Raw genomic sequence first — 27,392 nt, 5'->3', positions numbered from 1 at the left:
TGGATACCTGAGTTACTGCCCCTCCTCCCCACTTCTTGTTTTCAGCTGTGTCTTGTTGAGCTGATTGGAGCTGGAGAGATGTCTGGAGATCTGTGATCCAGAAGCAATTCAGTTCTGTTTTGTGATAGGATCAGTCCCTTCCCCAGCTATGGCTGCCTCCAGTACTGAATGAGTCAGCTTTTTTTTAGGTCATCCCCTGCATTCTTCTGCTCCTCACCATCTGTCCCTCTCTCTCCCCTTTCCACTTGGAAGATAAGCCAGTCCTTTCAACACACCTCGCTCCCTGGTCGCCAGGCAAGTGGCTGTGAGCAGTATTTTCTGCTCTTTTCCCTGGAGTGAGAGCCCCTCTGGGCTCTCAGCCTCCCCCTCCCCTCCGTTCCTGTAAGCAGGGGAGATTCAGGCGCTCTTTACCAGGATTGTTGTGGCTTCTTCTTTGCTCCTTGGTTTTTGAGAGCTATTCTTGTAGTCCAGAGTTGGTTTTTCACTCTGATTGTTCCTAAGTTGATTTGTATTCCAGTTTGGTTGTGAGAGCAGGGAGTCTGTGCATCTGCCTACTCCACTGCCATCTTCAGGTCTCTCATGATTGCATTGAAACATCATGTCCGATAAACAGTATTTTTTAAGAGAAAGCTTACAAAGATTTGAGGGCTAGGTGGAAACTATGTTTCAAGGATTTGAATATTCCACAATTTTTAACTTCCCAATTATTTTTGTTACTTTTGATTAATAACTATCTCTATCTCTATAGTCTAAATGCCGGGACAGGAGTCAAGCCTATTTTTGTTCATCTTAGAATGTCTGGCCCTTAGCCAAAGTACCTGGCACATAGTAGGTGCTCCCAAAATATTTACTGAATGAATGCAAGAGTGAATGGCTGAATGTCTAGGATGGGCAACAGCAGCCTGCCATCTCTGGTTGTGGGCAGCAGAGCTGCTTCACTCTATCAGCCCTCTTGGCATGGCTCCATTCTTTATGCTTTGCATCCAGAGCATGCGCTATACACACTAGAGGTGTCCTTTCACCAGCTCTTTTCACCAGGGCTCCTCTTAACTAGGTCCTCATCATGAGCACATTAATGCCAGGAGGGCATATTCCTTATCACTTTAGAAAAATGTACCACATATCCAGAATGCACAAAGCTTAGTGTATGGAAGAGATGAATAAAAGAAGAGGTAGGTAACAGTGGTTACCAGAGGGGAAGGGGTGGAGGGAGTGGATGAAGAGGTTAAAGGGGGTCAAATACAAGGTGACAAAAGGAGGCTAGGCTTCGGATGGTGAGCACACAATTGAGTACACAGATGTATCATAAAGTTGTACACCTGAAATTTGTATAATATTATTGACCAATATTACTCCAATAAATTCAATTTTAAAAAGAAAAGAATGGATGTAGATGCCTGGAAGAGAAAACTGACTGGGAGGCAAATGGATTACTGGGCAGAAAAAAACAACAGTAATTGTACACCATTTTAAGTTAAAACAGATATGTAATACTGAAATGGTCTTTGTGTTGTTTAACAATATTTACAAAATTTTCATTTCTAGATTGTGAACTTCAGTGAACTCAAGACTTAGAGTTTAGCATAAGCTGGAAATGGTGTTTGTTTCAGTAGCATATTTTCACTCTGGCTCAAAGTAACTGCAAAGGGCAAATACCTCCAGTTTAATACAGCTTTTCATTTGATGTGACATGTTTTCATTGGTGGTAGTTCATGATGGTTTACAGTAACATTTCCAATATAATTATATCAACCACAGGCCCCTGAGAGAATGACTTGTGTGCCAAATACTTAAGAAATTCTAAATTGTTAATAATATGCTATAGTTTTGTGATCATTTATTTCCTGTTTTTACTAGTATTTAAAGGGACAAATTTAATATGTTACTTTTTTTTGGAGGGCACTGCATCAAAATATTGGATGTATATTTCCTTTGATTCAGCAATTCCAACACCAGAAATTTTTCCTAGAGTTCCATTAGAAAAAGAAGGCCAAGATATATTACAGCATAGATTTATCAGCAGAAAAAAAAAATTCCGAACAATTTAAATGACCATCAGTGGGGAAATGGTAAATAAATTATAACACAGGGACATGAAAGACTACTAGATAGCAATTAAAATGAAATAGAACTATAAGTGATGTCATAGAAAGATGCTCATGATAAACTATCAAATTAAAAAATCAAAATATATATACACAATGAGGTTTGTGTGGGCTCACATGTGTAAAAAGGAAAAAAAATATAAGTCTATATGTGTACCTGTGCTGCTTCATACAAAATTTCTATAAAGATATCCAAGTAGTTGATAAATAGTGGTTATTTCTAGGGAATGGAGCCTACTGTTCTTATACATATCTATGTGGTTTTAATTTTGAACCATGTATATATAAATCCTTTTATTCTAAATTTTCTTAATAAGTGATATTATATATATATATATATATATATATATATATATATATATATATATATACACATATATGCATACGCATGGTAAAAAGTTCCAACATTGTAAAAATGGCATATAGAGAAAACTAAATTTCCCTCCTACCTCAGTCTCTCTTCCTAGAGGCAGCCACTACTACTAGTTTCTTGACTATCTTTCCAAAAATAGTCTATACACCATGTCCTATTTTTAGCAGTTAAAATGCTAGTGTAAAAATTTTTTACAAAAGAACCCTGCCATTGAACAGTTCAAATAATCAAGATGCCCTAACTCTGTTTTAGCAACTTCATCTTAACTAGAATAACAATAACCTATTGAATGCCCATTATGTGTCAGGCACTAATTGATGCTTTGCATAAAATCCTGCAAAAGAAGAATATTTTCTCCATTTCATAGATGAAGAAACTAAGGCTTACAGAAGTTAAATGACTTATCTAAGTTATTTTATAAATTAGGTGGATTCACTAGCTGGCAAACAGCACAACCAGGATTCAAATCCAGATCTGTATTCAGGCATTATTATATTCACTGCTACACTGTCACCTGTGGTGCCATCTCCAGTCCCCTGGCTTGTGTGACCAAGAGTATAGCAACGGGAACTCTATGCATTGCTTCACTTCCCACTTCTTTAGTAAAAAGCTTAGCTTGGCAAAGGAGTGCAGATTAGGGTACCAAAAGGTTAGCTTGGAGAAGAGATGCAAGTTAGGATGTTAGGATATTCCCAGACTGTGGGAGGTTAAGAGGCAAAGGGAGGCATACAGAAGAAAGACTTTTCAAAGGAAACTACAGCTTCATCCTTCCCCACCTATACAAGTGCAACTGAAATTACTGTCAAACTCAAAATCTCCAGCAGGGTGCACTAGAACTCTACAGCAGAGCACATTCAAACACATTAGGAGCAGGTACCAGCAGAGGACACTGTAGACAATTCTACCTCAGATCCAAACTGGCAAGTTGTAAAAGCAGACTACCTTTCCATGCAAAGGGAGGCAATGGTCCAACTTCTTATCAAGCTTCCAGGAATCCATCTGTACATCTGCTTCTCCAAGAAAAGTGTTTCTACCGAAATGACCGTGATGCCAAACTGAGAACTTCAACGTCCTCTGAGCCAGGAGAGATTCTGAGATCTCATACTGTAAAAAAAAAAAAAAAGCCCAAGATAATTAGTAATAATTCCTCAGCAAAGATTATTCTAAAATCTGAGCAACCATACCCAAAGTCCATAGTACTAAATATCAAATTACCCTAGTTCCTAAGCACTGTGAGTTTCCTCATTCAAAGCCTTCACTTACCGATGTGTTGGTTCTGGGGTCTCTTGGGAGGGACTCCAGTGCATGTCACTTTCAGACACTGTCTGTAGCCAGTCCAGGGCTACCTGCTAGGAGTCACAAGGCAATCCTAGGCTTGTAGCTGCTTTTATTGTGCCTAGGTTCTCACTGGGGAGGCCAACCTATGTACCGAGGCTGCTGCCACCATTAATGAGCCTCAGGAAGGTCAGAAAAAGTCCCAAGGCACCCTGACACTTGTCATCACCTGCTGGCTGTCCATTAGATTCAGCTTCTAAAAGAGCTTCTGGGAGTACATGAGTTACATGAGGCAGGTTCTCGGTGAGTTTACAGGTAGGGGTGAGTGTTTTATACAGATTCAAAGTAGGAACCAGTAATGGGTCTGCAGTCACTCAGCAGAAGTCTCAGTGTATGCCAAGGCCAGCTGCTACCTATCTGAAACCTGCAGATTTGGCAGTGAGGTGTACCCTGAGGGAGTTGGCAGAGAGGAGCTAGTATATCTCGCTAGGCTGATGCTGTGGAATTGTGGAGAATGGCCAAACACAGGAACAGTGGCATCTTCTCAGGCATATGTGGAAAAAAAGATTGGTCTTCAACCTAAAGCCACAGAACTCAGTCTTTCCCTGTGTGTCTCTGACACTCCCTGAATTTGCCTGAACTTCCTTGAGAGTTTTCAAGAAAGACTGCCATGTGGGTCTAGGCTGGAGGTGATGAGCTGATCTCTCCACTGGAAGTGATCTTGGCAGGGCCCAGGGCCTTGGGTGGGAAGGGACTGGTGCATCTCTCCTGACTGATGCCGTATGGAGGGGAGTGCTTAGTCTAGGAAAGATGGCACCTGGGGGTGTATAAAAGAGAGACCCAATACGGAAACACCACTGGCTGTTTCTCTAGCCCTTTCCCCAAAGCCACTAAACCCACTGTCTCCCTGTGTGATCCTGGTCTCCTATGAGCCACTGTCCCTTCCGTAGAGCTCAGGGTGAGTGCCTGCAAGTAAGATTTTGTGCACTGCTCCTTTAAGAGGGCACCTGGGTTTTGAGCAGTCTCCTGTCACACCAGAGTAGATGCAATTCCCTCTGATTTTCATAGCCAGATATTATATGGGCTCTTCTCCCCAACTCTGGTGCTCTGGCCTAGGTAGCCTAGCATGGGATTGAGGCCCCTTGCTCTTCTGGGGGGACTTCTTCAGCCGAAGTATCCCTTCAGATTCCAAACCACCACATTTGAGTACATGGCCAGCCCTTTTCACGTTTCTGCCCATCTTTCCAGTCTCAACACGGCTTCTTCTGTATGTCCCTAGTTATGACTTCGGTTCAGATAGCCTTCAGATGTATATTCAGGTTGATTGTTCCATAGTTTAGTTGTAATTTTGATATGGTTCTAGGAGAAGGTAAGTAACTTCTATCTACTCTGCTGTCACTTTGGATCCTCCAAATGACTTTTTAAACCGATATTTGTGGCCATGTGAGTCCAACCTGACAACAATCCAAGAAAGCCAGATCACGTTTGCTCTTTTTGCTGGGAAGTCTGGATGTGAACAGATGCCCATAGTGTATCCTCAGACACAGACATGGCTACTGAAAACCATGTCAAACAACCACGTTGCAAAGGAATAGCTACAGCTTACTTAGTGCACAAGGCAGAGCACCTTCTTCTGCTCTCAGTGGCTAGATACTTACCTTGAATATCTCATCATATAGTGGATTGATGGTGTCCCGCTTGATGCTGGTTTTTCTTTTTCCTTGCCGGGACTTGTCAGGCAGCAGATAAGTCTTTACATATCTGGAAACCAAGGAGAATACTGAGTAATTACCGTCTTTTCTTAACCCGTTCTTCACTTCCCTGCTATCCATATACATATGCCATGAGGAATTTAAAATGTCACATCAAGTCCTCTTAGACATGCTATTCTTGCATTTCCCCAATTCTGGTCCCTTTCCCACATCTCTCCTAATCACTCTCAACCACACAGCACTGTCCGCCCAGGAAGTGATAACATCAGTTCAAGGGTTCCCGAATAGATACCAGGGTCTGAGCTCACCTCTCAGAGTATCGGTCACACTATAGAAACACTCACGGATTAGAGCGCTTCTTAGCTTCATCAGCGTAAGCCAGCTGGTGGCACTCCTTCACATGGACAACGAGAGTCTGTGTTTGCTGCTCATACTTCAGGGAAAAGGCAATCTTTCCAGTAACAAAGATGTTCCCGAAATCGCCAGCTTCACTGTAGATGCTCATGGTGCTGCCTATCGTACTCTGAAGATAAAGTACCCACAAACATCTGGCGAAAGCATACTCCCCTGCTCACCTGGCTCACATTCTTCTTCATGATAAAAACCATAGTCACTGAATAAAATAAAAGTTTCAAAAGTTCCTGCAACCAGCCAGTCCTAACAATCTTGTACTCAGAGCATAAGAGACATCTAGTAGCACTCTCATAATCATTTAGGTTAATAAATCAGTTCATGCATGGCTCACACAGGCTCTTAGCTTTTCCTTTTCCCATCTTTTTCCACATTTTATTGTTAATTGTCACCTGCCCCAGAAAGTGGGCACAGTATACAGGCAGGGCAGATCTAAGTTCATTATTGGTATATGTTATGTGTGCTAAAACACTGGCCAGAAGAGGACAGCTGCTAATTAAAACAAAGTGCCTTCATTATCTATGGATTGCTTTTATCTGCCTTATTCATATCAAGGCCTACAGAAAGAGGTAAATGGGTCAGAATTGGGGAGAAAGCCTCACCAGAGGCAAAAAGACATCTTCCTCTCAAGTAGTGAAGCCTGCTCTTCCCTTCCTGTGTGTAAATAGGAACAAACTCTAATAACCCTGGTTCCCAGCTCTTGTTCCTCCTAAACATCAATCTTCACACTTACGATGTAACTAGGCCCTGATTCTTAAAGGTTCTTTAAATTTCATGATTCTGATCAATACCGTTGCTTCTTAATCAGACCCTGATGCCAATTAATCCTGCCAGGGCCCTTCTTATGACACTCAGTACCTGTGAATGTGAGATTTGAGTTGAGGTCTGATGAAGAAATCTGGTCTTGCTTCCTTCATGGCCTCAGTAACTCTTTAGCGGAGAAGTTACAGGTTACAGCTCCCAAAGCTGTGACGAAGTACATCTCTAGCCCTAATTCTTACTTGACATAACAACCTCTAGGGCAGAGGCTCAGGAAGTCATCTAGTTGTATAGTAAGCAACTACGGTCTAATCTGAGGATGAGGACAAATGCCTCTAAGTTACCTGGAAAGAGGGACTAGAATGATTTCCCTAGCTCATGACTCTGCACCAAAGAGGTGCTTTCTTCCTTCCTGGTATTGCAATATATCTAGAGCCAAAGAACTAATAGAACTTACCATGGAGGAGCCACTTCTCAGGCTGCTTCTGGCTAGTTTCTGCCGATGCAACTTCACCAGGTGGTCAATGTCTTCTTCTTCTTCTTCCTCTTCCTATAGTAATAAATCAAGATTCAGAGTTAACAAAAATAAGAAATAGCTCAAAGGCGAATATCCTTCCTTTAGTGGGAGCTGTAATTGTCGCTAAGCTCTGAGGTGTCATGTGAACATGCATACTCATATCCTAATTTTTATGTCCTCCATTTCAGGCTTCTAAACTATATTCCAATCATCTTTCTCAAACATCAACAAACATGATTATCTTTTTTTTTCATTTGACAGCCCCAGCCTAGCCATCAATTTACATTTTATTCAAAATAAGTATTTATTTGAGTATCTAACAATATATCAAGTACTGTATGGAAGATAAAAAAGTCAGTGAAGGCCCTGGCCGGTTGGCTCAGTGGTAGAGCGTCAGCCTGGCGTGCGGGAGTCCCGGGTTCAATTCCTGGCCAGGGCACACAGGAGAAGCACCCATCTGCTTCTCCACCCCTCCCCCTCTCCTTCCTCTCTATCTCTCTCTTCCCCTCCCACAGCCAAGGCTCCATTGGAGCAGAGTTGGTCTGGGCACTGAGGATGGCTCTATGGCCTCTGCCTCAGGTGCTAGAATGGCTCTGTCCGCAACAGAGTGACACCCCAGATGGGCAGAGCATCGCCCCCTGGTGGGCATGCCAGGTGGATCCCGGTTGGGCACATGCGGGAGTCTGACTGTCTTCCCATTTCCAACTTCAGAAAAATACAAAAAAAAAAAAAGACAATGAAGACAGTCCTATTCTTAGTAATTCAGCAACCAGATTGACTTTAGTAATTTGGGAAAATAAAGATTCATGTTGCCTTGTCCTAAAGAATTACACAGGTAGATAGAGATTACCAGGTACTAAAATCAACTCTAGATAAATAAAATTTCACATAGTGTCCAAGTAAAGTATAAAGGTACTTACCATATCCACATTGAGACCAGGGACAGATTTGCTTCTGTCTCCCAAGGAGCCACTTTCATGCCCCACATCTTCTGGGCGAAGATCAATCACAGATTTAGTATATTCTGAGTGGAAGACCAAAATCCCAAATCAAAAGAGACCTACTATTCTCCATACCAAGAACCCATCAAGGGTATTCAGAATGATATCAAGAGGCCATGAAGGGAAAACAGCTACCTGAAGGCCTGAGAATCCTTCTGGTGTTCTTCTTGAATATCATTTCACTCTCATCGACATTCTGACTCCCAGGCTGAGTTTCCTAGGAAGGAATAGGGCACAGAAATAGAAAAGGACAGCTGAATAAGTAAAAGAATGGAGTAAATAAGGATAGCTTCAAAAAGAATAAGGTTTGGGGAATTGATCCAGAATGGTGGAGTAGGTAGATATTATACGCACCTCCTCCCAGGATCACATCAAAATTACAGCTGAACTATAGAACAATCAACCTGGATAACCACCTGAAGACTAGCTGATTAAAAGTTTTATAACTAAGTATATACAGAAGAAGCTAATTTGAGACTGGTCGGAAGGGCGAAGATGCAAAAAGGGCTGGCCTTACACCCACGTGCCATGGTTGAGAATCTAGAGGGGTATCTCAGCTGCAGAGTTCACTCTGCAGAACTAGAGGTCTCAACCCCATGCCAGGCTTCCTAGTCCAGGGTACCAGTACATGGAAGAAGAGCTCACATAACATCGGGTTTTGAAAATCAGCAGAGATTCTGTCCAGCTGGGTGAGATGGGAGACTGCTGGAAACCTAGGTGACCTCTAAGAAAAGAGTGCACAAAATCTCGCTGCAGGCACTCACGCTGGGATCCAGTATAGGAACGACAGTTCAGAGGGTATCAGCATCATACAGAGAGAAATTGAGTTGTGTGTCTTCAGAGACAGGGTTAAAGGGACAGCTACCAATGTTCCTGTGTTGAGTCCCTCTTCCACACTACACACTGACACCATCGGATCCAGGGTTGAACACTCATCTCCATACAGCACCAACCTGGAGAGCTACATAAACCCACCCTGTCAACTCCTTTAGGCCCCACCTTGCCAAGCCTGCACTCAGTTGTAGGCTTTGCCAGCAGCAAACAGCCTACACTTGGATGGAATCATTTAAAAAAAATTCTCAAGGCAAGTATAGGGTAAAGACAGTCTGTTCAATAAACGGTGTTGGGAAACTTGAACAGATATATGCAAAAAATAAAACTAGATCATCTTCTTACACCATATACAAGAATAAACTCAAAGTGGATTAAAGACAAGTATAAGACCTGAAACCATAAAAATTCAAGAAAAAAAAAGGCAGTAAACTTTCTGACATTGCCCTTAGTAATATTTTCCTGATATATCATCTCAAGCAAGGGAAACAAAAAGAAAAGTAAACAAATGGGACTATATCAAAATAAAAAAGTTTTTGCAAAGCATCAGAAACCACCAACATAATAAAAAGAATGCAAACTGAATGGAAGAACATATTCAAAATTTATAAAGAACTCAGAAAACTCAACACCAAAGAAATGACACAATTCAAATTAGAAATGTGCAGAAGTCCTGAATAGACATTTCTCTAAACAGAACATACAAATGGCCAAGAAGCATACGAAAAGATACTCAATGTCACTAATCATCAGAGAAATGCAAATTTAAACCACATTGAACTATTACCTCACACCAGTCAGAATGGCTATCATCAATAAATCAACAAACAACAAGTGCTGGTGAGGGTGTGGAGAGAAGGGAACTTTTGTGCACAGTTGGTGGGATTGCAACGTGGTGCATTGACTTTAGAAAACAATGTGGAGGTTCCTCAGAACATTATAAATGGAACATCTTTATGACCCAGTGATTCTACTTCTAGGTATTTGTTACTTGGCCAAAAATAAGAATGAAATCTTACCATTTGTGACAGTATGGATAAACCCAGAGAATATTATGCTAAGTGAAATAAGTCAGACACCAAAAGAAAAATAACATGATGTCACTTATATGTGGACTCTAAAGAACAAACTTAAAAGAAACAAACAAAATAGAAACAGACTCATAGATATAGAGAACAGACTGACAGTTGTCAGAGGGGAGGGGCATTGGGGTGGCTGAGTAAAAAAGGTAAAGGGACTAAGAAATACAAATTCGTAGTTACAGAATAGTCAGAAATGTAAATCTCAGCATAGGGAATATAGCCAATAATACTGGAATGACTATGTATGGTGCCAGGTGGGCACTTGAAACATCAAGGGGATCACTTTGTAAAAGTACAGGATATGTAAGTGCTGTTTTTACACCTGAAACTAAAGCAAAATAATATTCAATGTAACTGTAATCAAAAACCAAATTTAAAAAAAGAAATAAAAATAAAAAAGAATAAAGCTCAGAGTTTCACTAAACTATTACAAATTTAAAGAAAAGCTTAACTTAGAAATTTAATTTAATCCTAGGAAGTTGTACAAAACCTATATTCTCACATGTTTCAAGCAAATTTTTAAAAAAATGCTCTGAAGTGAATCTGAACTAAATTTTGTTTAGTTAAAATTTTTATTTAAATTTTTCTTGAGAAATAAAATGAGGGGAGGAGTAAGGGATGGGGTAAAGAAAAAGAGAGAGAAAGAAAGAGAGAATGGATGAGAGAAGTTTACCTTTTCTACTTGAGATTTGGGAGCAGACATCTTCTTCCATTCTGGAAAGAGGCCAGACTTATCCAGAGAGTCTCTCCTGGAAATAGATACAGGAGTTGTAACAAAACCACCTCCTTCCCATCCCCTTCTCTCTAGGGACCCAAACTATACGTATGGAAAGAGAACCACTGGCTTGGAATCACTGTAATAACCAAATCCAGAAGGTAAACTTCACATCAAATTTTCCTTGAAGGAACACAGATGATCAGATAAGCAACTTTGCACAAACACAAACACACCCCCATTACTAAAGGACAGCAGCATCTGTTGCTACTTGTCCAGGAAGACTCCTCCAAGTCACAGCAGCCTGTGGAAGTTACCATGCTCCTGCAGGCTATGATTAGAGACAACAGCTGAACTGCTACTGAAGGACTTGGGGCAAGGTCAGAGAAAAGACTTCATCTGACTTGCTTAGGAGAAGTCAGGAACACGGAAGGCACAGGAGCCCTGCATCCTGATGCTATAGAACAAAATGGGAACTTGGGTTGAATAGATGTGCAGGGACTTGGTGGGGGGAGGGTGTCTCACCTGGATGCGCTATCTGAGTCAGCCGTGTAGCTGTCCAGACTCTCACTCTCAGCTTCCAGTGTACTCTTTCCACCTTTTGGCTTGGGCACTTCAAATGGCACACTAGAATAAAAGCCAAGAGCCAAGATATAAAGGAAGGAGGCTCTCCTGCTGGAGAGCTTCCTTTTAATCCATTCAGTGTTGACCTAATTGATCTTTCTAAGAGAAATACCTGAGTATACTTTCAAAACTGTTCAGCAGTTCCCCAGTGCTATTGAGACTGAGTTCAAACTCCCTAGCATGTCAAGAAAATCCTTACGACCTGATCCCTGCTCACCTCTCCAGACTCATCTTTTACCCTCCACCTCACCTAATACTTTACGTTTCATAATGATGAAGCTCTTTTGGTCCCCTGAATATGACAATGCTGTCCCTCCTCCCTCTTTTCTCTGCCTGGGATATTCTTTTCACAGTGGTCATTCTTCTTCATCTGGCTGAACCTACCCCTTCTTCAGGTCTCTCCTTATATGTCAGTCCCTCCAGATCTCTCTGCCCATGCCACCCTAAGTCTATGTATTCTTAAAGCATCCTGATTTCTTCATAGCAGTCATTTAATTTGATCAATAACTTAAATGGATGATTTGTTTAATGTTTTTCTCCATGTGACTAAGTTCCTTCAGATCAGTGATAATGTATCTTATTCACTGCTGTGTTCCCAATGCCCAGAAGAGAAACTAGCATAGAGAGGGCACTCAAATATTTGTCGACTGAATCCCTGACTTAGTGCCCATAGTGAGACTTACATTATATACATAAATAGGCAGTATGGTTTGAAGACAGTATTCAGAAAGCCAGAATTCTTTTTCAGCTTAATGAAGTATGACCTTAGGCATTCAAAAGTACAGCCCTGATCTCTAAAGGAAAGGATACAATTCCTGGGCTTCTTACCTTAAGGATTTTGTGAGAGCAGCAAGGAAAAATATATATATATTATTGTTCAAGTATCTGAAGTAATTTCACTTGGTTGCCAGGACACCACTCTCCTGATCCTCTGACCTCACTGGCTACTCCTGATCAGTCTCCTGTGCTGGTCTTTCCACTTCTGGTCCTAGACCTCTAATCTTTGAATGTGTCCAGGCTTATTTCTTAGACTGCTTCTCTTCACTATCTAGAATTATTCCTAAGTGATCTTATTTATAGCCTCTTATTCTTTATAAGTTAATAACTTCTAAATTTACCTCCCACTCAAACACCAGACTTTTATTTCCAAGAACCTACTTGACATCTCTGTTTGGATGTCCAAGCACAGCAAGCCCAAAACCAAAGCCCTAATCTTCTCCCAAACCTGCTCTTCCCTCAATTTCATCAAATGGCAAATCTCTCCTTTCATTTCTCATATCAAAACTCTCAAGAATCATCCTTGATTCCCATTGTTCTCTCACAATACAAATGCAATGTGTTGGCAAATCTTCTTGGCTCTATCTTCAGTGTATATCTAGAATCTGACTCGTTCTTACTCCCTCTATTGTCATTACTCTGCTCCAAACCACCACCATCTAGCTCCTGGATGGTTGCCATAGCCTCCTAACTAAACTCCCTACTTCTGCCCTTGTCCCCACACAATCTATCCTCAATTCAACACCCAAAATGAGCTTTCAAAATATGAATCCAATATAGAATTACCATATGACACATCAATCCCACTTTTTTGTGTGTGTGTGTATTTTGAATTTTGTATTTTTCCAAAGTTAGAAGCAGAGAGACAGACTCCTGCATGCGCCCGACCGGGAACCACCCAGCATGCCCACCAGGGGGCAATGCTCTGCCCATTTGGAGCATCGCTCTGTTTTCACCAAAGTCATTCTAGCACCTGAGGGGGAGGCCATAGAGCCATCCATACTCAGTGCCGGGGCCAACTTTGCTCCAATGGAGCCTTGGCTGTGGGAAGGGAGAGAAAGATAAAGAGAGAAAGGAGAGAGGGAGGGGTGGAGAAGCAGATGGGCGCTTCTCCTGTGTGTCCTGGCTGGGAATCGAACCCGGGACTTCCACACACCAGGCCTACACTCAACCGCTGAGCCAACCGGCCAGGGCCGCAATCCCACTTTTAAGTATATACCCAAGATAAGTGAAAACATGTGTCCACAGAAAAATGTACACAAATATTCATAGCAGCATTCTTCACAATAGGCAATAGATGGAAACAACTCAAGTGTCTATCAATGGATGAATGGATAAATGAAATGTGGTCTATCCATACAGTGAAATATTACTGACAGTAAGAAAGAATGAAGTTCTGATACATGCTACAACATGGATGAACCTTGAAAACATTATGCAAAGTTAAAGAAGCCAGACATGAATGGCTAAATTTTGTTGACTCCATTTATACAAAATGTTCAGACTAGACAAATATATAGAAAAAGGAAGCAGGTTAGGTTTCTCTTGGGAGAAACAGGAAATAACTGCTTAATAGGTAAAAAGTTTATTTTTGGAGTGATGAATATGTTCTAAAATTAGATAATGGTGATGGTTGTACAACATTCTGAAAGTACTAAAAGCCATTGACTTGTATACTTTTGGAGTGTTAAAATGATTAATTTTATACCATGTGAATTTACCTCAATTTAAAAAAAGAAAAGAAAATCATGTCACTAAGAGACCTCCATCGCACATGGAGTAAAAGACAGACTCTTTACAAGTGTTGACAAAGGCTTACATGATCTACTTTTCACCCCATCTGTGTCTCCATATCCTACCATTCCCTTCTCCTAACTCAGTTCCAGACTATTCAAACAGGCCGAACACAAACTCACTTTAGGGTCTTTATATTTTTTGCTTTCTCTGCCTAGAATGCTTTCCCCCATATACTCTCAGGAGTTGCTCCCTCATTTGTTTCATGTCTTTGTTCAGTGTCACCTTATTAAAACTTTTCTCTGGATAACCTTAATAAAACAGCGTATGCACACACATGTTGTCCTAGCACACCCTATCTTTTTAGTCTACTTCATTTTCTCCATAGCATTTGTCAACATCTTATATACATTATATTTACTTGATTATTTATTGTCTGTGTTTCTTACAACCAAATTTAAGCTACACAAGCAAGGGGCTTTGTTGCATTCATCAATGTGTCCCCCTGCTTAAAACAATGCCTTCCAAGTAGTAGACATTCATAGACACTTGTTAATAAATGAACTAAATAACAAATGAACAAAGACTGAAGTAACCAAAACTTATGTTTTAGGCAGTAAACAATAAACTTCTCAAGTTATCATATGCTGTTTGAGATAGCTCTATGAAAACAGACAGGAGTGGTTGAAATCCTAGGTATGCAAGAGGTGAAACAACAGTCATTTCTTAAAAGATGTATTAGCTTTTTGGTCCAAGACACAGAAGGGAGCTTGATTTCATTTTTACTTTAAAATTATGCTTTTTTTCCCCTTTGCTCCAAAGAATAAAGAAGACAAAGTGGAACCATTCCTCCAGAGAGGCTGTTTAACAATGGCCCACGGAGATTGTTTTCTTCTTGTATTTTTCCCTAAAGATTAATGCATACAGATCCAGAGCTGATATAAACAACCCTAGGGCAAAAAAAGCAATTATTTGACATCAGTGCAGTAAAGTAATAAACTAAGAGATGGGAGTCCTGGGCTTTAACTATCTGTATGATCTTAAATAAATCACTTATCCTGCCTTTTTTTTTCTGTAAAATTAGAGGGTTGAATTAAATTATCTCTGAAGCTCCATAATTTTATGAAAAATATCATTTATGGCCACTTAATCTGTTTTCATGTTTAGGATAAATAAGAGTCTCTGGGTCCAATGAGACAAGAGGTCATACACAGCCAGAAGCAGTAGGATTCAGAAATTACATTCTGACCGATGATGTCAAATATGTTAATCAGGTTCAGGACATAAAAGCCATTCTTATCCTACCCACAAAGGAAAAAGGGGGTCTCATCACCTAAAAGAGTGGAGCCACCCACCCAAGACTATGTGGATAAAAATCACACTAGTATAAGTCCTCATATCACGTCATCTATAGGTTCTTCGACACTGAGATTTTAAGTGAAACAAGCTATAACAAAACAAATTTTACCACAGGATAACTGAAATAAACAACAGTTAAGTACTTGTGGCATATTTCTGGTCACAGAAACACCACCAAAGTTCTAAATAAAGACCCCAAACACTTTAATATTAAATACTGAAATAAATGTGAGCTATACATACATTTAAGAAAACTTAATAAAAACAAGTAAGATCATTATTTTTCAACCTGCTTATTCCAGTTCAGGGCCATGGGTGGCCAGAGCCTGTCAGTTCCTGGCACAAGGTAGGAACCCGCCCTGGACAGGATGCCCTTCCAATCACAGAAGACACTCACACACAGCCACATTCACTCACCCCGGGACAATTTAGACACACCGATTAACCTAACACACACATGTTTGGGATGTGGGAGGAAATTGGAGTACCCAGAGAAAACCCACACAGACATGGGAAGAACATGCAAATGTCACACAGACAGTGGCCCCAGCCTGGAATCAAGTTTTTGTTTTTCTTTTCAGTGTTGTAAGAAAATGACGTTGAACAAAAACAATGTTATTCAAGGGTCTGCTGTATATACATACAAGGAAACACTATACAAAAAGCAAAAACTGAACGATATTAATAGACCCTTGGTGCAGACACAGAAAGATATTGATGTTATATTTTCATTCCTTTTACACCTTGAATTATAACTGACATAAACTGCATGTTTAAGGTTGCAATTTGATGAGTTCTGACATGTGTGTACACTCATGAAACCATTACTACAAAAAAAAGATAGTGAGCACATATATCACTACCAAAACTTTCCTTGTTCCCCTATGTAATCTATCCAGCCTTCTGTCACTAAAATTTGTATTTGCATTTTCTAGAATTTTAGATAAACTGAATCATACTGTGTATCTTCTTTTTTGTTTGGATTCTTTCACTCAGCATTATTATTTTGAGATTCATCTATACTGCTGCATGTATCAGTAGTCCACTCCTTTTCACTGCGGAATAGGATTCCTGTATAAACAAATGCCAATTTATCCCTTCACCTGTTGATAGACATTTGCGTTGTTTCTAGGTTTTGGTTATTACAAAAACAAAACCTGCTATGAATATTTATATATAAGTGTTTATATGAATACATGCTTTTGTTTCTGGTTGAATCACAAGATAGGTGCACATTTAACTTGTTAAAAACTACTAAACTGGCCTGAACAGGTGGTGGCGCAGTAGATAGAGCATCAGACTGGGATGCAGAGGAACCAGGTTCGAAACCTTGAGGTCGCCAGCTTGAGCATGGTCCATCTGGTTTGAGCAAAGCTCACCAGCTTGAGCCCAATGTCGCTGGCTTGAGCAAAGGATCTGGTGAAACCCCGCAGTCAAGGCACATATGAGAAAGCAGTCAATGAACAATTAAAGTGCTGCAACAAAGAATTGATGCTTCTTATCTCTCCGTTCCTGTCTGTCTATCCCTATCTATCCCTCTCTCTGACTCTCTCTCTGTCTCTGTCAAAAACAAAACAAAACAATAAAAACAGCTACTAAACTGATTTTCAAAGTGGCTCAACTGTTGTACATTCCTACCAGCAGTGTATGGTTATCCCATTTGCTCTCCATCCTCACAAACAATTGGTATGATCAGTCCTTTAAATTTTAGCCATTCTAGTTAGTCCACAATAGTATCTTACTGTGATTTTACTTTACATTTCTGTAGTGAGTAATGATGTTAAGTATCTTTTAAAGTACTTATTGCACATCTGTACATTGTCTTTGGTGAAATATCTGTTCGACTCTTTTGCCCATTTTCTATTGAATTACCTGTATTATTGATTTGGTTTTTTTTTATTTTATTGGGGTGAGACTGGTTAACATAATTATACAGGTTTCAGGTTTCTAATTCTAAAGTTCTTCCTTGTTCACTTAATGTGCATATATTACAGCTTTTTTTAATTAAAATTTTAAGAAACCTCTAGGTCCATCCATACTGTTGCAAATGGTAATATAAGTCAGTCAGAGAAAGAGAAATACCATATGATTTTACTTATATGTGGAATCTAAAGAACAAAATCAATGAAATTACAAAATAGAAGTAGACTCATAGATACAGGTATCAGACTGATGACTGCCAGAAGGGAAGGGGGTTCAGGGGGTGGGTGAAAAAGATGAAGGTTGGGTGATGGGTATACAACATAATCAACAGTTCAAATGCTATAGAAATGTTTACCTGTAACCTATGTACTCTTATCGATAAATGTCATGCTGTTAAAGTTAATTTTCTAAATAACATTTAAAAAAGAAAAAATATGAAGGGATTAAGAAGTACTAATTGGTAGTTATAGAAACAGTCACAGGGATGTAAAGGATAGCATAGGGAATATAGTCAATAATATTGTTAATAACTCTGTGCAGTGCCAAGAAATATCAGAGGAAACAGTTTGTGAAGTATTAGATTGTCTAACCACTATCTGTACACCTAAAACTAATACAAAATAATATTGAATGCAAACTGTAATTGAAAAATAAAATTTAAAAAATTAAGAAGCCAATTCATGTGTACATTTAGACAGTCTGGTAGTCCATTCACCAAAACTACTAACAACTATTAACAGTAACTGTGCAGGGCAGATGCAGCGGGGTTACTCATTGATATATTTCTATACAGATTTTCAACAATCATATAAAATGTGAAAAGGCTATTTGCCTTTAGCTGAGGTAAAGTTAGAAATAAAACACAAATAAAAAGCCAGAAATTCACTAGCAGCAACGAGATGAGGAAAGGAGCACAAAGTCTTAAGCCAAAACGTTCAAAAGATCATGGCTAAGAAAACAGAAAAGTGATTCTGCTCAGCAAAACTCCTTCCAATGTGGAGATGTACAGAATGAGTGAGTGGCTAGGCAGTTCTGGTATAAGTAAAGGAAAACAAAAGTCCTCAGGATTTGTAGTCCCAGATAACCCTGGAAGACCCCAGCAGAGGCAGACAGGACTACTGGAGTGTGCCATCTCTCAGGGTGCTGGTATGAGCTCGAGTGCACATTCAGAGCTGGGTTGAGTAAACTGAGACATTTAAGAGAATTTCAGGAAACTAAAACTCAGCACCTCAAGCTGCCTTTTGCCCCTCCCCTAGGATTACAAAAAAAGTATACAGAAAGGAAATTCTATCCTTAAAGTATAGGTAGTAGTGGGAAAGAGCTAAATTGTTTCAAGTTGAGCTGAGAAGCCTATCAAGAAGAATTCACACATACTATATCAGGGGTAACAAAATATATAGGCAGAACTTCCCATGTTAAATAAAAATGAGTGAAATGGGAAAAAAATAATCTTTCAAATATAGAAATATGCCAATAGGTGGGGGGTGGATAGAAATAAGTTGCAAAATGAAAGAAGAACCCATTCTGGAGAAGAATATAGCCCTAGAAAAATAAACCGCTTTCCTGTGAGTCTTACACTGCCTAGGAATTGAATAAGAATATAGGTTTGGTAAAGCAGAAGAGCTCAAATACAAGTTAAAGTAACAAAATTAGAAGAAAAGGAAGATTGAGAAGAAAGAACAAATTAAAACCTGAATAAGATAACTCATTCAAATAAATAAATGAGAAATAGCACAAAGGAAGACAGGGAGGGAATAAGAGAGGAAGAAGAGAGAAATGGCTGAAAATCAAAGTAATAGCACAGAGGAAAGGGTTAGGATAATCATGCTTAATTGTATTCACCTTTCTCTTTTTTCTCTTGCATTTAATGAAAAAAGAAATGAACAGAAATGGAGAATAAGGAAATCCAATGTCCCTAAGGTAGAGAACTTAACAAATGAAACAGAAAAAGAGTTCAGAGTGTATGGTACAAAAAATATTTTCCAGCAATGAAGGGAGAACTCATCAAGGGTACACTGTTACTAGGGAAAAATGATACATCGCTGAGATATATCCTTATTAAGTCACTAAAGTTCAATAAAAATAAAGGGATTTGTTCTGGCATATCCAGACACACACACACAAATACACACACACACACACACACACACACACACACAGAGTAAGTTACCTATACAAGGGAGAAAAACAAGAGCTAGCTAGCTAGCTTCAGACTTCTTCACAGTTATATTCAGTGGCATAAGACAGTAATATGTACAACATTCTTAAGAAAGCATGATCCAAGAATGTAATATCCTGCCAAGATATCACTCAAGTATAAAGGCACTAGACAGACATTCTTAACATAAAAAAAATAAAATAAAAATAGCACCTGCAAGCCATTCTTGAAAGAACTTCTCAATGAAAAATTCCAGGTAACTAAGGACAAGTAAAGAATTCAGAAATACAAAGAAATCATGGTACAACACATGGTTATAAGCATACAATCATTTTAAATATGAACTAAAACTAAACAAACATAAAACAAGCAGATGATTTATGATAGCATAACAGAATGTAAATGACATAATAATTTGAGTAATAAAAATGGAGTAGGGGAAAGAGTTGAGAGGAAGTGTAAGAAATCTAATCTCTTGCATAGCAAAGTGCACTGATAATGTATAATACCGAAACAGGTAGATTTTAAAAATGACTAAATGACTGATTCAGCAGCTCCACTCCTAATATCTATCTGCCTAAGAGAAATTAAAGCATATGTCCAAGCAGAAACTTGTAATGAATGTTCATAACAGCATCACTAACAAGAGCTCAAAATTGGAAACGACCCAAATGTCTATCAACAGATGAATGGATAAACAAATATGGTATCTACATACAGTGGAATATTATTTGGCAATAAAAAGAAATGAAGTACTGATACATACTGCCACACGGATGAACCTTAAAAACACTATGGTAAGTAAGAGAAGACAGTCACAAAAGACCACATATTGTGTGATTCCACTTAAATGAGGTAAATATATAGAAATCAAAAGTAGATTATTGATTGCTGAGGGATTGAAGAGGGTAAGAAAGCTGCAAGAGTAACAGCGAAAGGGTACAGGTTTTCTTCTAAGGCGATGAAAGTTCTATAACTGATTGAGACGAGGGTAGCCCAATGCTGTAAATATACGAAAACACACTGCATTGTACATTATAAATGGATGAACTGTATGGTGTGTAAATTTTATTTCAAAAATTTTCTTTACAAAATACATTTAAAAATTACTAATGGCTCAATATTTTCATAATATTTTTTCTTAATCTTAGAGGGATGTTAATAACTAAAATATTTTATGGTAAAAAAAAGTATCTGAAGATTTGCATTTCTTTTTACTTTTTTTTTTTTTTTTTTTTTTTTTTTTTTACAGGGACAGAGAGAGTCAGAGAGAAGGATAGATAGGAACAGACAGACAGGAACGAAGAGAAATCAGAAGCATCAATCATCAGTTTTTCGTTGCAACACCTTAGTTGTTCATTGACTGCTTTCTCATATGAGCCTTGACCATGGGGCTACAGCAGACCAAGTAACTCCTTACTCAAGCCAGCGACCTTGGGTCCAAGCTGGTGAGCTTTGCTCAAACCAGATGAGCCCGCGCTCAAGCTGGCGACCTCGGGGTCTCGAACCTGGGTCCTCAGCATCCCAGTCCAATGCGCTATGCACTGCGCCACTGCCTGGTCAGGCAAGATTTGCATTTCTTCAACTTTACTTCAGTGTCTTATTCTGATACAGTCAAGTAAAATTAAGCAAGATGTTTTTAATTTAATATATTATGATCCTCTATTACAAAGTTTTTTTTCTGCCTCTCCATTTATGCATCCCTTTATCTTTATATGTACACAAAAGATATCTGAAATAATTTTCACATAATGTGGACACTGGGGGCGTAGAGATTTGGGTGATTTGTTGCTTTCTTTATTATTTCCTATACTGATTAAATTTTTAATGATAGGTATGTGTTATTTGTATTTGTCTTCAAATTGTCTTTAAAAGGTAAATATGCCAAAGTGTTCATGTTTACATATGGGTAGTAGTAATGGAAATATTATTTCATCCTTCTTTATTCTCTTCTATACTTTCTAAATTTTCCTATAATGAATATCTATTATTTAAAAAAAATAGAATTAAAGGGATGAGTAGCAGTTCTCAATAGGATTGTTTGGGCCCTGGCCGGTTGGCTCAGTGGTAGAGCGTCGGCCTGGCGTGCAGAAGTCCCGGGTTCGATTCCTGGCCAGGGCACACAGGAGAAGCGTCCATCTGCTTCTCCACCCCTCCCCCTCTCCTTCCTCTCTGTCTCTCTCTTCCCTTCCCGCAGCCGAGGCTCCACTGGGGCAAAGATGGCCCGGGCGCTGGGGATGGCTCCTTGGCCTCTGTCCCAGGCGCTGGAGTGGCTCTGGTCACGACAGAGCGACGCCCCGGAGGGGCAGAGCATCACCCCCTGGTGGGAAAGAGCATCGCCCCTGGTGGGCATGCCGGGTGGATCCCGGACAGGCGCATGTGGGAGTCTGTCTGACTGTCTCTCCCCGTTTCTAGCTTCAGAAAAATACAAAAAAAAAAAAAAAAGATAGGATTGTTTGGTTCTTACCTGGGATCCTTCTGCTGCTCCTGAACAATCTTTCTTCCTGGCCACACATCACCTAGCTGTGACTGATGAAGGAGGGACTGTCCCGCAGTCTCTCTTTTATTCACTTCAAGATAAACAAAAGCATGGCAAAGTGGTGGTGATGTGGGGAGAAAGGGGAATGCATCACATTTGCAGAAGGGATAGTATAGAATCCTTATATTACCCACAAAAAGGTTGAACCCATGAAGGGAAGATATCACTAGTAAGAATACACAAGGATTCCACACCAGAGGACCACCCATGCAGGTCAAACATCTCAGGGAACCACCTCCAGAAAGGTCTGGTACCTGCAGGTTTGCGGCGCAGGGACATCCTGATTATCTCGCTGCCTGTGCGGTATGCAAAGCGATTCACTTTCTGGTCATAAAACCAGTCTCCGGTTGCCTTCTTCAGCTCTCTGGGAAGGAATAAAAGAAAATGACAGAGTGATAAAGAATGGTCCTTGACATTCAACCAACAAAGGGCTGATGTAAGAAATTGTCACCACAGCCAGGGCCTCATTTCCTCTCCCTACTCAGACATAGGAGACACTCACATTTCCTTGGTGCACACCTTGCACCTCCAGGTACCATTGCTTTCATGGATACGGCAGTCCCGGCATACCAGGTGATTACAACCCCGACAAGTGTTGGTCTTAGGAGTCAAACGGCCCAGGTTCTCCTGGCACCGGGCACATGTACGATCGCTGTAGTGTTGGCTGCCCCTCTTGGCCCCCTTCCTCTTTATCTCCAGTAATTCATTCTTCAATCGCCTGCCAGGACCCAGAAGAGAAGCACAAGTGGATTTGGGATCTGTATACAATAGATATATAGGGGGGTAGAGACAATAAAAGTATTCTGTTCTATGAAAGCAACTACCTCAGAGCCCAGTCAAAGTCAATGAGGAGTTTTAAACCTCATGCACAAGTTCCTCTGAAAGTCAGATGAGAGGTATAAGAAAAAGTCCAATTCGCCAATACAACTAATAAGAGGTTAATAACCAAAATTTATAAAGAACTTCTAAAACGTAAGACCAGGAAGGTCAACAATCCAATTAAAAAATGGGCAAAAGAAATGAATAGACACTTCTCCAAAGAGGACATACAGATGTCCAATAGGCATATGAAAAAATGCTCAACATCACTAATCATTAGAGAAATGCAAATTAAAACCACAATGAGATATCACCTCACACCAGTCAGAATGGCGCTCATCAACAAAACAACACAGAATAAGTGCTGGCGAGGATGTGGAGAAAAGGGAACCCTCCTGCACTGCTGGTGGGAATGCAGACTGGTGCAGCCACTATGCAAAACAGTATGGAGATTCCTCAAAAAATTAAAAATCAAACTGCCTTTTGACCCAGCCATCCCACTTTTAGGAATATACCCTAAGAACACCAAATCACTGTTTCAAAAGAAAAAAAGGCATGTTTATTGCAGCATTGTTTATGCAGCATGTTTATTGCAGCATTGTTTACAATAGCCAAGATCTGGAAACAGCCCAAGTGTCCGTCAGTGGATGAGTGGATTAAAAAGCTTTGGTATATACACACAATGGAATACTATGTAGCCATGAAAAAGAAGGAAATCTTACCTTCTGTGACAGCATGGATGGACCTGGAGATTATTATGCTAAGTGAAATAAGCCAGGCAGAAAGACAAATGTATGATCTCACTTATATGTGGAATCTAATGAACAAAGTGAACTGAGGAACGAAATAGAGGCAGAGGCAGGGTCACAGGGACCAGAGAGACAGCTGTCAGAGGGAAGGGGATGAGGGGATGGGATCAGAGAAGGTGAAGGGATTAGTGAAATTATATACACATAGCACACAGATACAGATAACAGGACAGCAAATCCTAGAGGGAAGGGGGGGGGAACTTAAGAGGAGGGGGCATAGGAGGTATACAAAGGGACATGGGTGGGGGGTGAGGGAGTTATATTTGGTGGGACACTTGAATCCATGTAAACACAATAAATCAAAATTAATAAAAAAAATACATGTTGGATATGGAAGACATTAAAGAGATGTCAAGGACAAACACATTTTGATTTGTAGCCTAATGAAATGTTTTGCCAACTTTTAAAGATTTTTTTGAGAGTAGAACTTTAATCATTTGCTTGTGTTTCTGGCATGGTTAGGTTATTCTTGTGTCTGTTACATGATGACTCCAAAGTGAAAATGGGATAATTTTTAATTAGCAAAATTATAAAACCATTTGCAGCCAAAAAAAAAAAAAAAAAAAAAAAAAAAGTCCAGATATCATTGGTCAAAGGCCTAGGAACCCATGCTTCCTTCGTGACTCTTACCTAATCCTTTTCTCATCCGCTTTCCGGAGCTCCTCATCTCGTTGTAAAACACTGAGGATCAAATCCCTTTCCATCTCAGACAGAAAAGAAAGGTCAAGTATCTCCGACATGACTTAGTCTATTTTTTTTTCTTCTACTCTTCTTTCTTCAAAGTGACCAGACTAGGAGACTTACCAGAGTTGCCTGAAACGGTAAAAAAAACAAAACAAAACAAAAAAAAAACTAATTTCATATAGATAATTCACTCCACAATGGGCCCAAAGCCCTAGAATCTTCCAGTAGGCTACTTTCCTCTTGAGCCAGGCTAAAGAGACAATGTAGAAGTATCTGACCTATTTAACACCTGAATCCTGCCCTTAAGATGAAAGGGCTTTGATTTTTCAAGAACAAAAACTTATATATGACTCTGTAAAGGATTGGGTCTTTCAGCATAAGCATCTTAATCAGGAAAGAGCTTAAACCAAATGAGTCAAACTCCCCCTTCACTATGGAGATCCTCAATTGTCCAATTTTCAATACTTTTTACATGTTTTCAACTCCCAAGTGTATTAACACAAAAAATTAGCTGATATCTTCAGGGAAGGAGAAAACCACATGGGGACTCCTGCCAACTGAAGCCTCATTTCTCCTTTCCTTACCATCTTCCATGTTCCCAGGATTCAGTCAGCTTTCTGCTACATTTCAAAATTTTCACCACCTACTCTATCGTCCAAAGTTCTTATTGCTACCACTGCCTCAAGGGTATCTTCACCCATTTCACGCATATTTGTTGAGCACCCACTCTGAGAGGCATTGTGTAAAGTTTGAGGGATAGAGAGATGAGTAAAGCAGTTCCTGTCCTTAAGAAACATAAAACCAAATAATACTTCCATATCACAGCATACTATGCAGCTATAAAAATACATCCTGGAGTGAAAAAGTAGTATTTGCAGAAAGATAATGAATTATCACTTTGGTAAAGTATTTATCGATACCTTTGTATATGCTGTAGGAAAAGAAACAGGTTCAGAAGTAAGGCAAGGCCCTGGTTGGGTAGCTCAGTTGTTTAGAGCATCCTCCCAATACCAAGGTTGTGAGTATGATCCCAGGTCAGGGCACATAAAAGAATCAACCAATGAATGCATAAATAAGTGGAACAACAAATTAATGTTTTTTCTTTCCCTCCCTCCCTTTCTCTCTCCTATCAATAAAAAAATTTTTTTTAAAAGACAAGAAACATAGTTTTCATCATATTTAGTTTGTGCTGCATATAGCATATTCAGGTAATTAGACCCCAGAAGTTGTAGGCATAGGGCTGGACCTCAGGAATAGAGACTATATCTGAAAAAAAATGCATTTGGTAGTCATGGGAGTCAAAGAGCTAAGAAGAGAGAGTAAAAAAAGAAATGAGGCTCATTCTTACCTTTTCTGCTCTCCCTTGAAATTAGACAACAAGCCTTTTTCAATTTAATATATTTTTTAACAATTCCCTACTAGAAAATAGAAATATAAAGAGAACAAAGCTATTTCCTAGTCTTTATTGAACTATACAACACTAATTCTTTCATAGGCCCTTTCTTAGATACTCTTCAGGAAATCTTTTTTTGTGACAGAGACAGAGAGAGACAGAAAGAGGGACAGATTAGAGACAGACAGGCAGGAAGGGAGAGGGATGAGAAGCATCAATTCTTTGTTGTAGCACCTTAGTCGTTCATTGATTGCTTTTGCATACGTGCCTTGACCTGGGGGGGGGGGTTACAGCAGACCAAGTGATTCCTTGCTCAAGCCAGCAACCTTGAACTCAAGCTGGTGAGCCTTGCTCAAACCAGATGAGCCTGCGCTCAAGCTGGCGACCTCACGGTTTTGAACCTGGGTCCTCCAGGTCCCAGTCCGACGCTCTATCCACTGCACCATCACCTGGTCAGGAGGAAATCTTCTTAGTACTTATCCCTAAGGAGAACATATACTCTAAATAAGAACAAGAACTTTGTCAATTTCCTTTTTTTTTCTTAAGTGAGAGGAGGGGAGATAGAGAGACAGACTCCTGCATGTGCGGGGAGCAGGATCTACCCGGGAACCCCTGTCTGGCGCCAATGCTTGAATCAATCAAGCTATTCTCAGTGCCTGAGGCCAACACTTGGACCAATTGAGCTACTAGCTAAAAGAGGGGAAGAGAGAGAGAAAGGGGAGAGCAAGCAGATAAGAAGCAGATGGTTGCTTCTCCTGTGTGCCTTGACCGGGGATCAAACCTGGGACATCCGCTCACCAGGCTGACACTCTATCCACTGAACCAACCGGCCATGGCCAATTTTATTCTATGTATCTGGACCAGTACCTAACACATTATTTGGCACACAGCATTGCACATGCCACCACTATTATTCATCATCACTGTTGTCATCACCCCAACAGTTCCGCATTTATAGAGAATTTACTATATTCCAAGCAATAAGTACTTCACATACATTAACTAATGTAATCCTCACAGCAACCCTGAAAGTGAGTTACTGGTATTATCTCCAATTTACAAATGAAGACTCAGGAGAAGTTAGGTTAATTTGCCCAAAAATAAACAGCAAGTAAGTGAAGTTGCTGGGATTCAAGTCCAATCATTCTGATTCTAAAGCTATTGCTTTACTGGCTCGGATCAGGCAGGATCATGGCCAAAGCAATTATAAAATATTGAACAGAGTAATCAAATGCATTGTGAAAATGAATTCTCATATGTATGATATGGCTGAAGTACTGGTCAAAAAATCAGCAGCTCCTGGATAACATAAGTATCATCAATTTCCTGATCCCAGACTCAGCTGGACCCTCACTGTCACCCATAAATCTTTTTACTTGTGCTTAGTTCCATTCCCTTACCTAATCCCTTCAGGTTCTATTTTAATACTTCATCTCACACTCCTCCCACTTCTCATTCCTCGAGGTCTATCAGACACCATAATCCCACAATTGTGTAAAAAAATAATGTCTTTAGTGTCCTTCAGCCATGACCTCTGTCATCTCCCTATCTTCTCTCCCCCATCACTTGCAAATCTGACTCTTTTCAGAAAAGTCACATCCCACTTCCAGCCCTACCTTCAACCATGGCTTGCTGAGATTTATAACACTAATCCTGTTACCAGCCACCTAACTGGAGATAGGATCTTGCAGAGTCACCAGTGGGGAGAAGAAAACAGAGTAAGAAAAGCATTTTAAAGGCAAGCAGGAAAAGGAAAGCACAATGAAATGAATAGAAAGTAAAATGTAAGAAG

At 39.8% G+C, this 27,392-nt stretch overlaps 1 protein-coding gene across 4 annotated transcripts in view; it reads right to left on the bottom strand.

Moving 5' to 3' along the window:
• The window catches only part of SYTL4 (synaptotagmin like 4), a 70,438-nt gene that overhangs the window by 13,690 nt on the left and 29,356 nt on the right, over positions 1–27,392 (bottom strand). For 3 of the 4 annotated variants that reach the window (XM_066356950.1, XM_066356951.1, XM_066356952.1), the window contains 12 exons: positions 24,154–24,336; positions 22,398–22,613; positions 22,150–22,259; positions 21,824–21,926; positions 11,307–11,408; positions 10,740–10,815; positions 8,289–8,370; positions 8,073–8,176; positions 7,093–7,185; positions 5,810–5,988; positions 5,412–5,514; positions 3,421–3,582 (listed from right to left, as the gene is read on the bottom strand). In XM_066356950.1, the coding sequence (XP_066213047.1) occupies positions 3,421–3,582; positions 5,412–5,514; positions 5,810–5,988; positions 7,093–7,185; positions 8,073–8,176; positions 8,289–8,370; positions 10,740–10,815; positions 11,307–11,408; positions 21,824–21,926; positions 22,150–22,259; positions 22,398–22,613; positions 24,154–24,263 (1,440 nt within the window). In that variant the 5' untranslated portion in view covers positions 24,264–24,336. The remainder of the gene's footprint in view (positions 1–3,420; positions 3,583–5,411; positions 5,515–5,809; positions 5,989–7,092; positions 7,186–8,072; positions 8,177–8,288; positions 8,371–10,739; positions 10,816–11,306; positions 11,409–21,823; positions 21,927–22,149; positions 22,260–22,397; positions 22,614–24,153; positions 24,337–27,392) is intronic. The other variant, XM_066356954.1, reaches the window with a different exon arrangement.

The sequence above is a fragment of the Saccopteryx leptura genome, chromosome X (assembly GCF_036850995.1).
Source record: "Saccopteryx leptura isolate mSacLep1 chromosome X, mSacLep1_pri_phased_curated, whole genome shotgun sequence".
NCBI lineage: Eukaryota > Metazoa > Chordata > Mammalia > Chiroptera > Emballonuridae > Saccopteryx > Saccopteryx leptura.
This window is presented reverse-complemented; position numbering and strand designations above follow the sequence as displayed.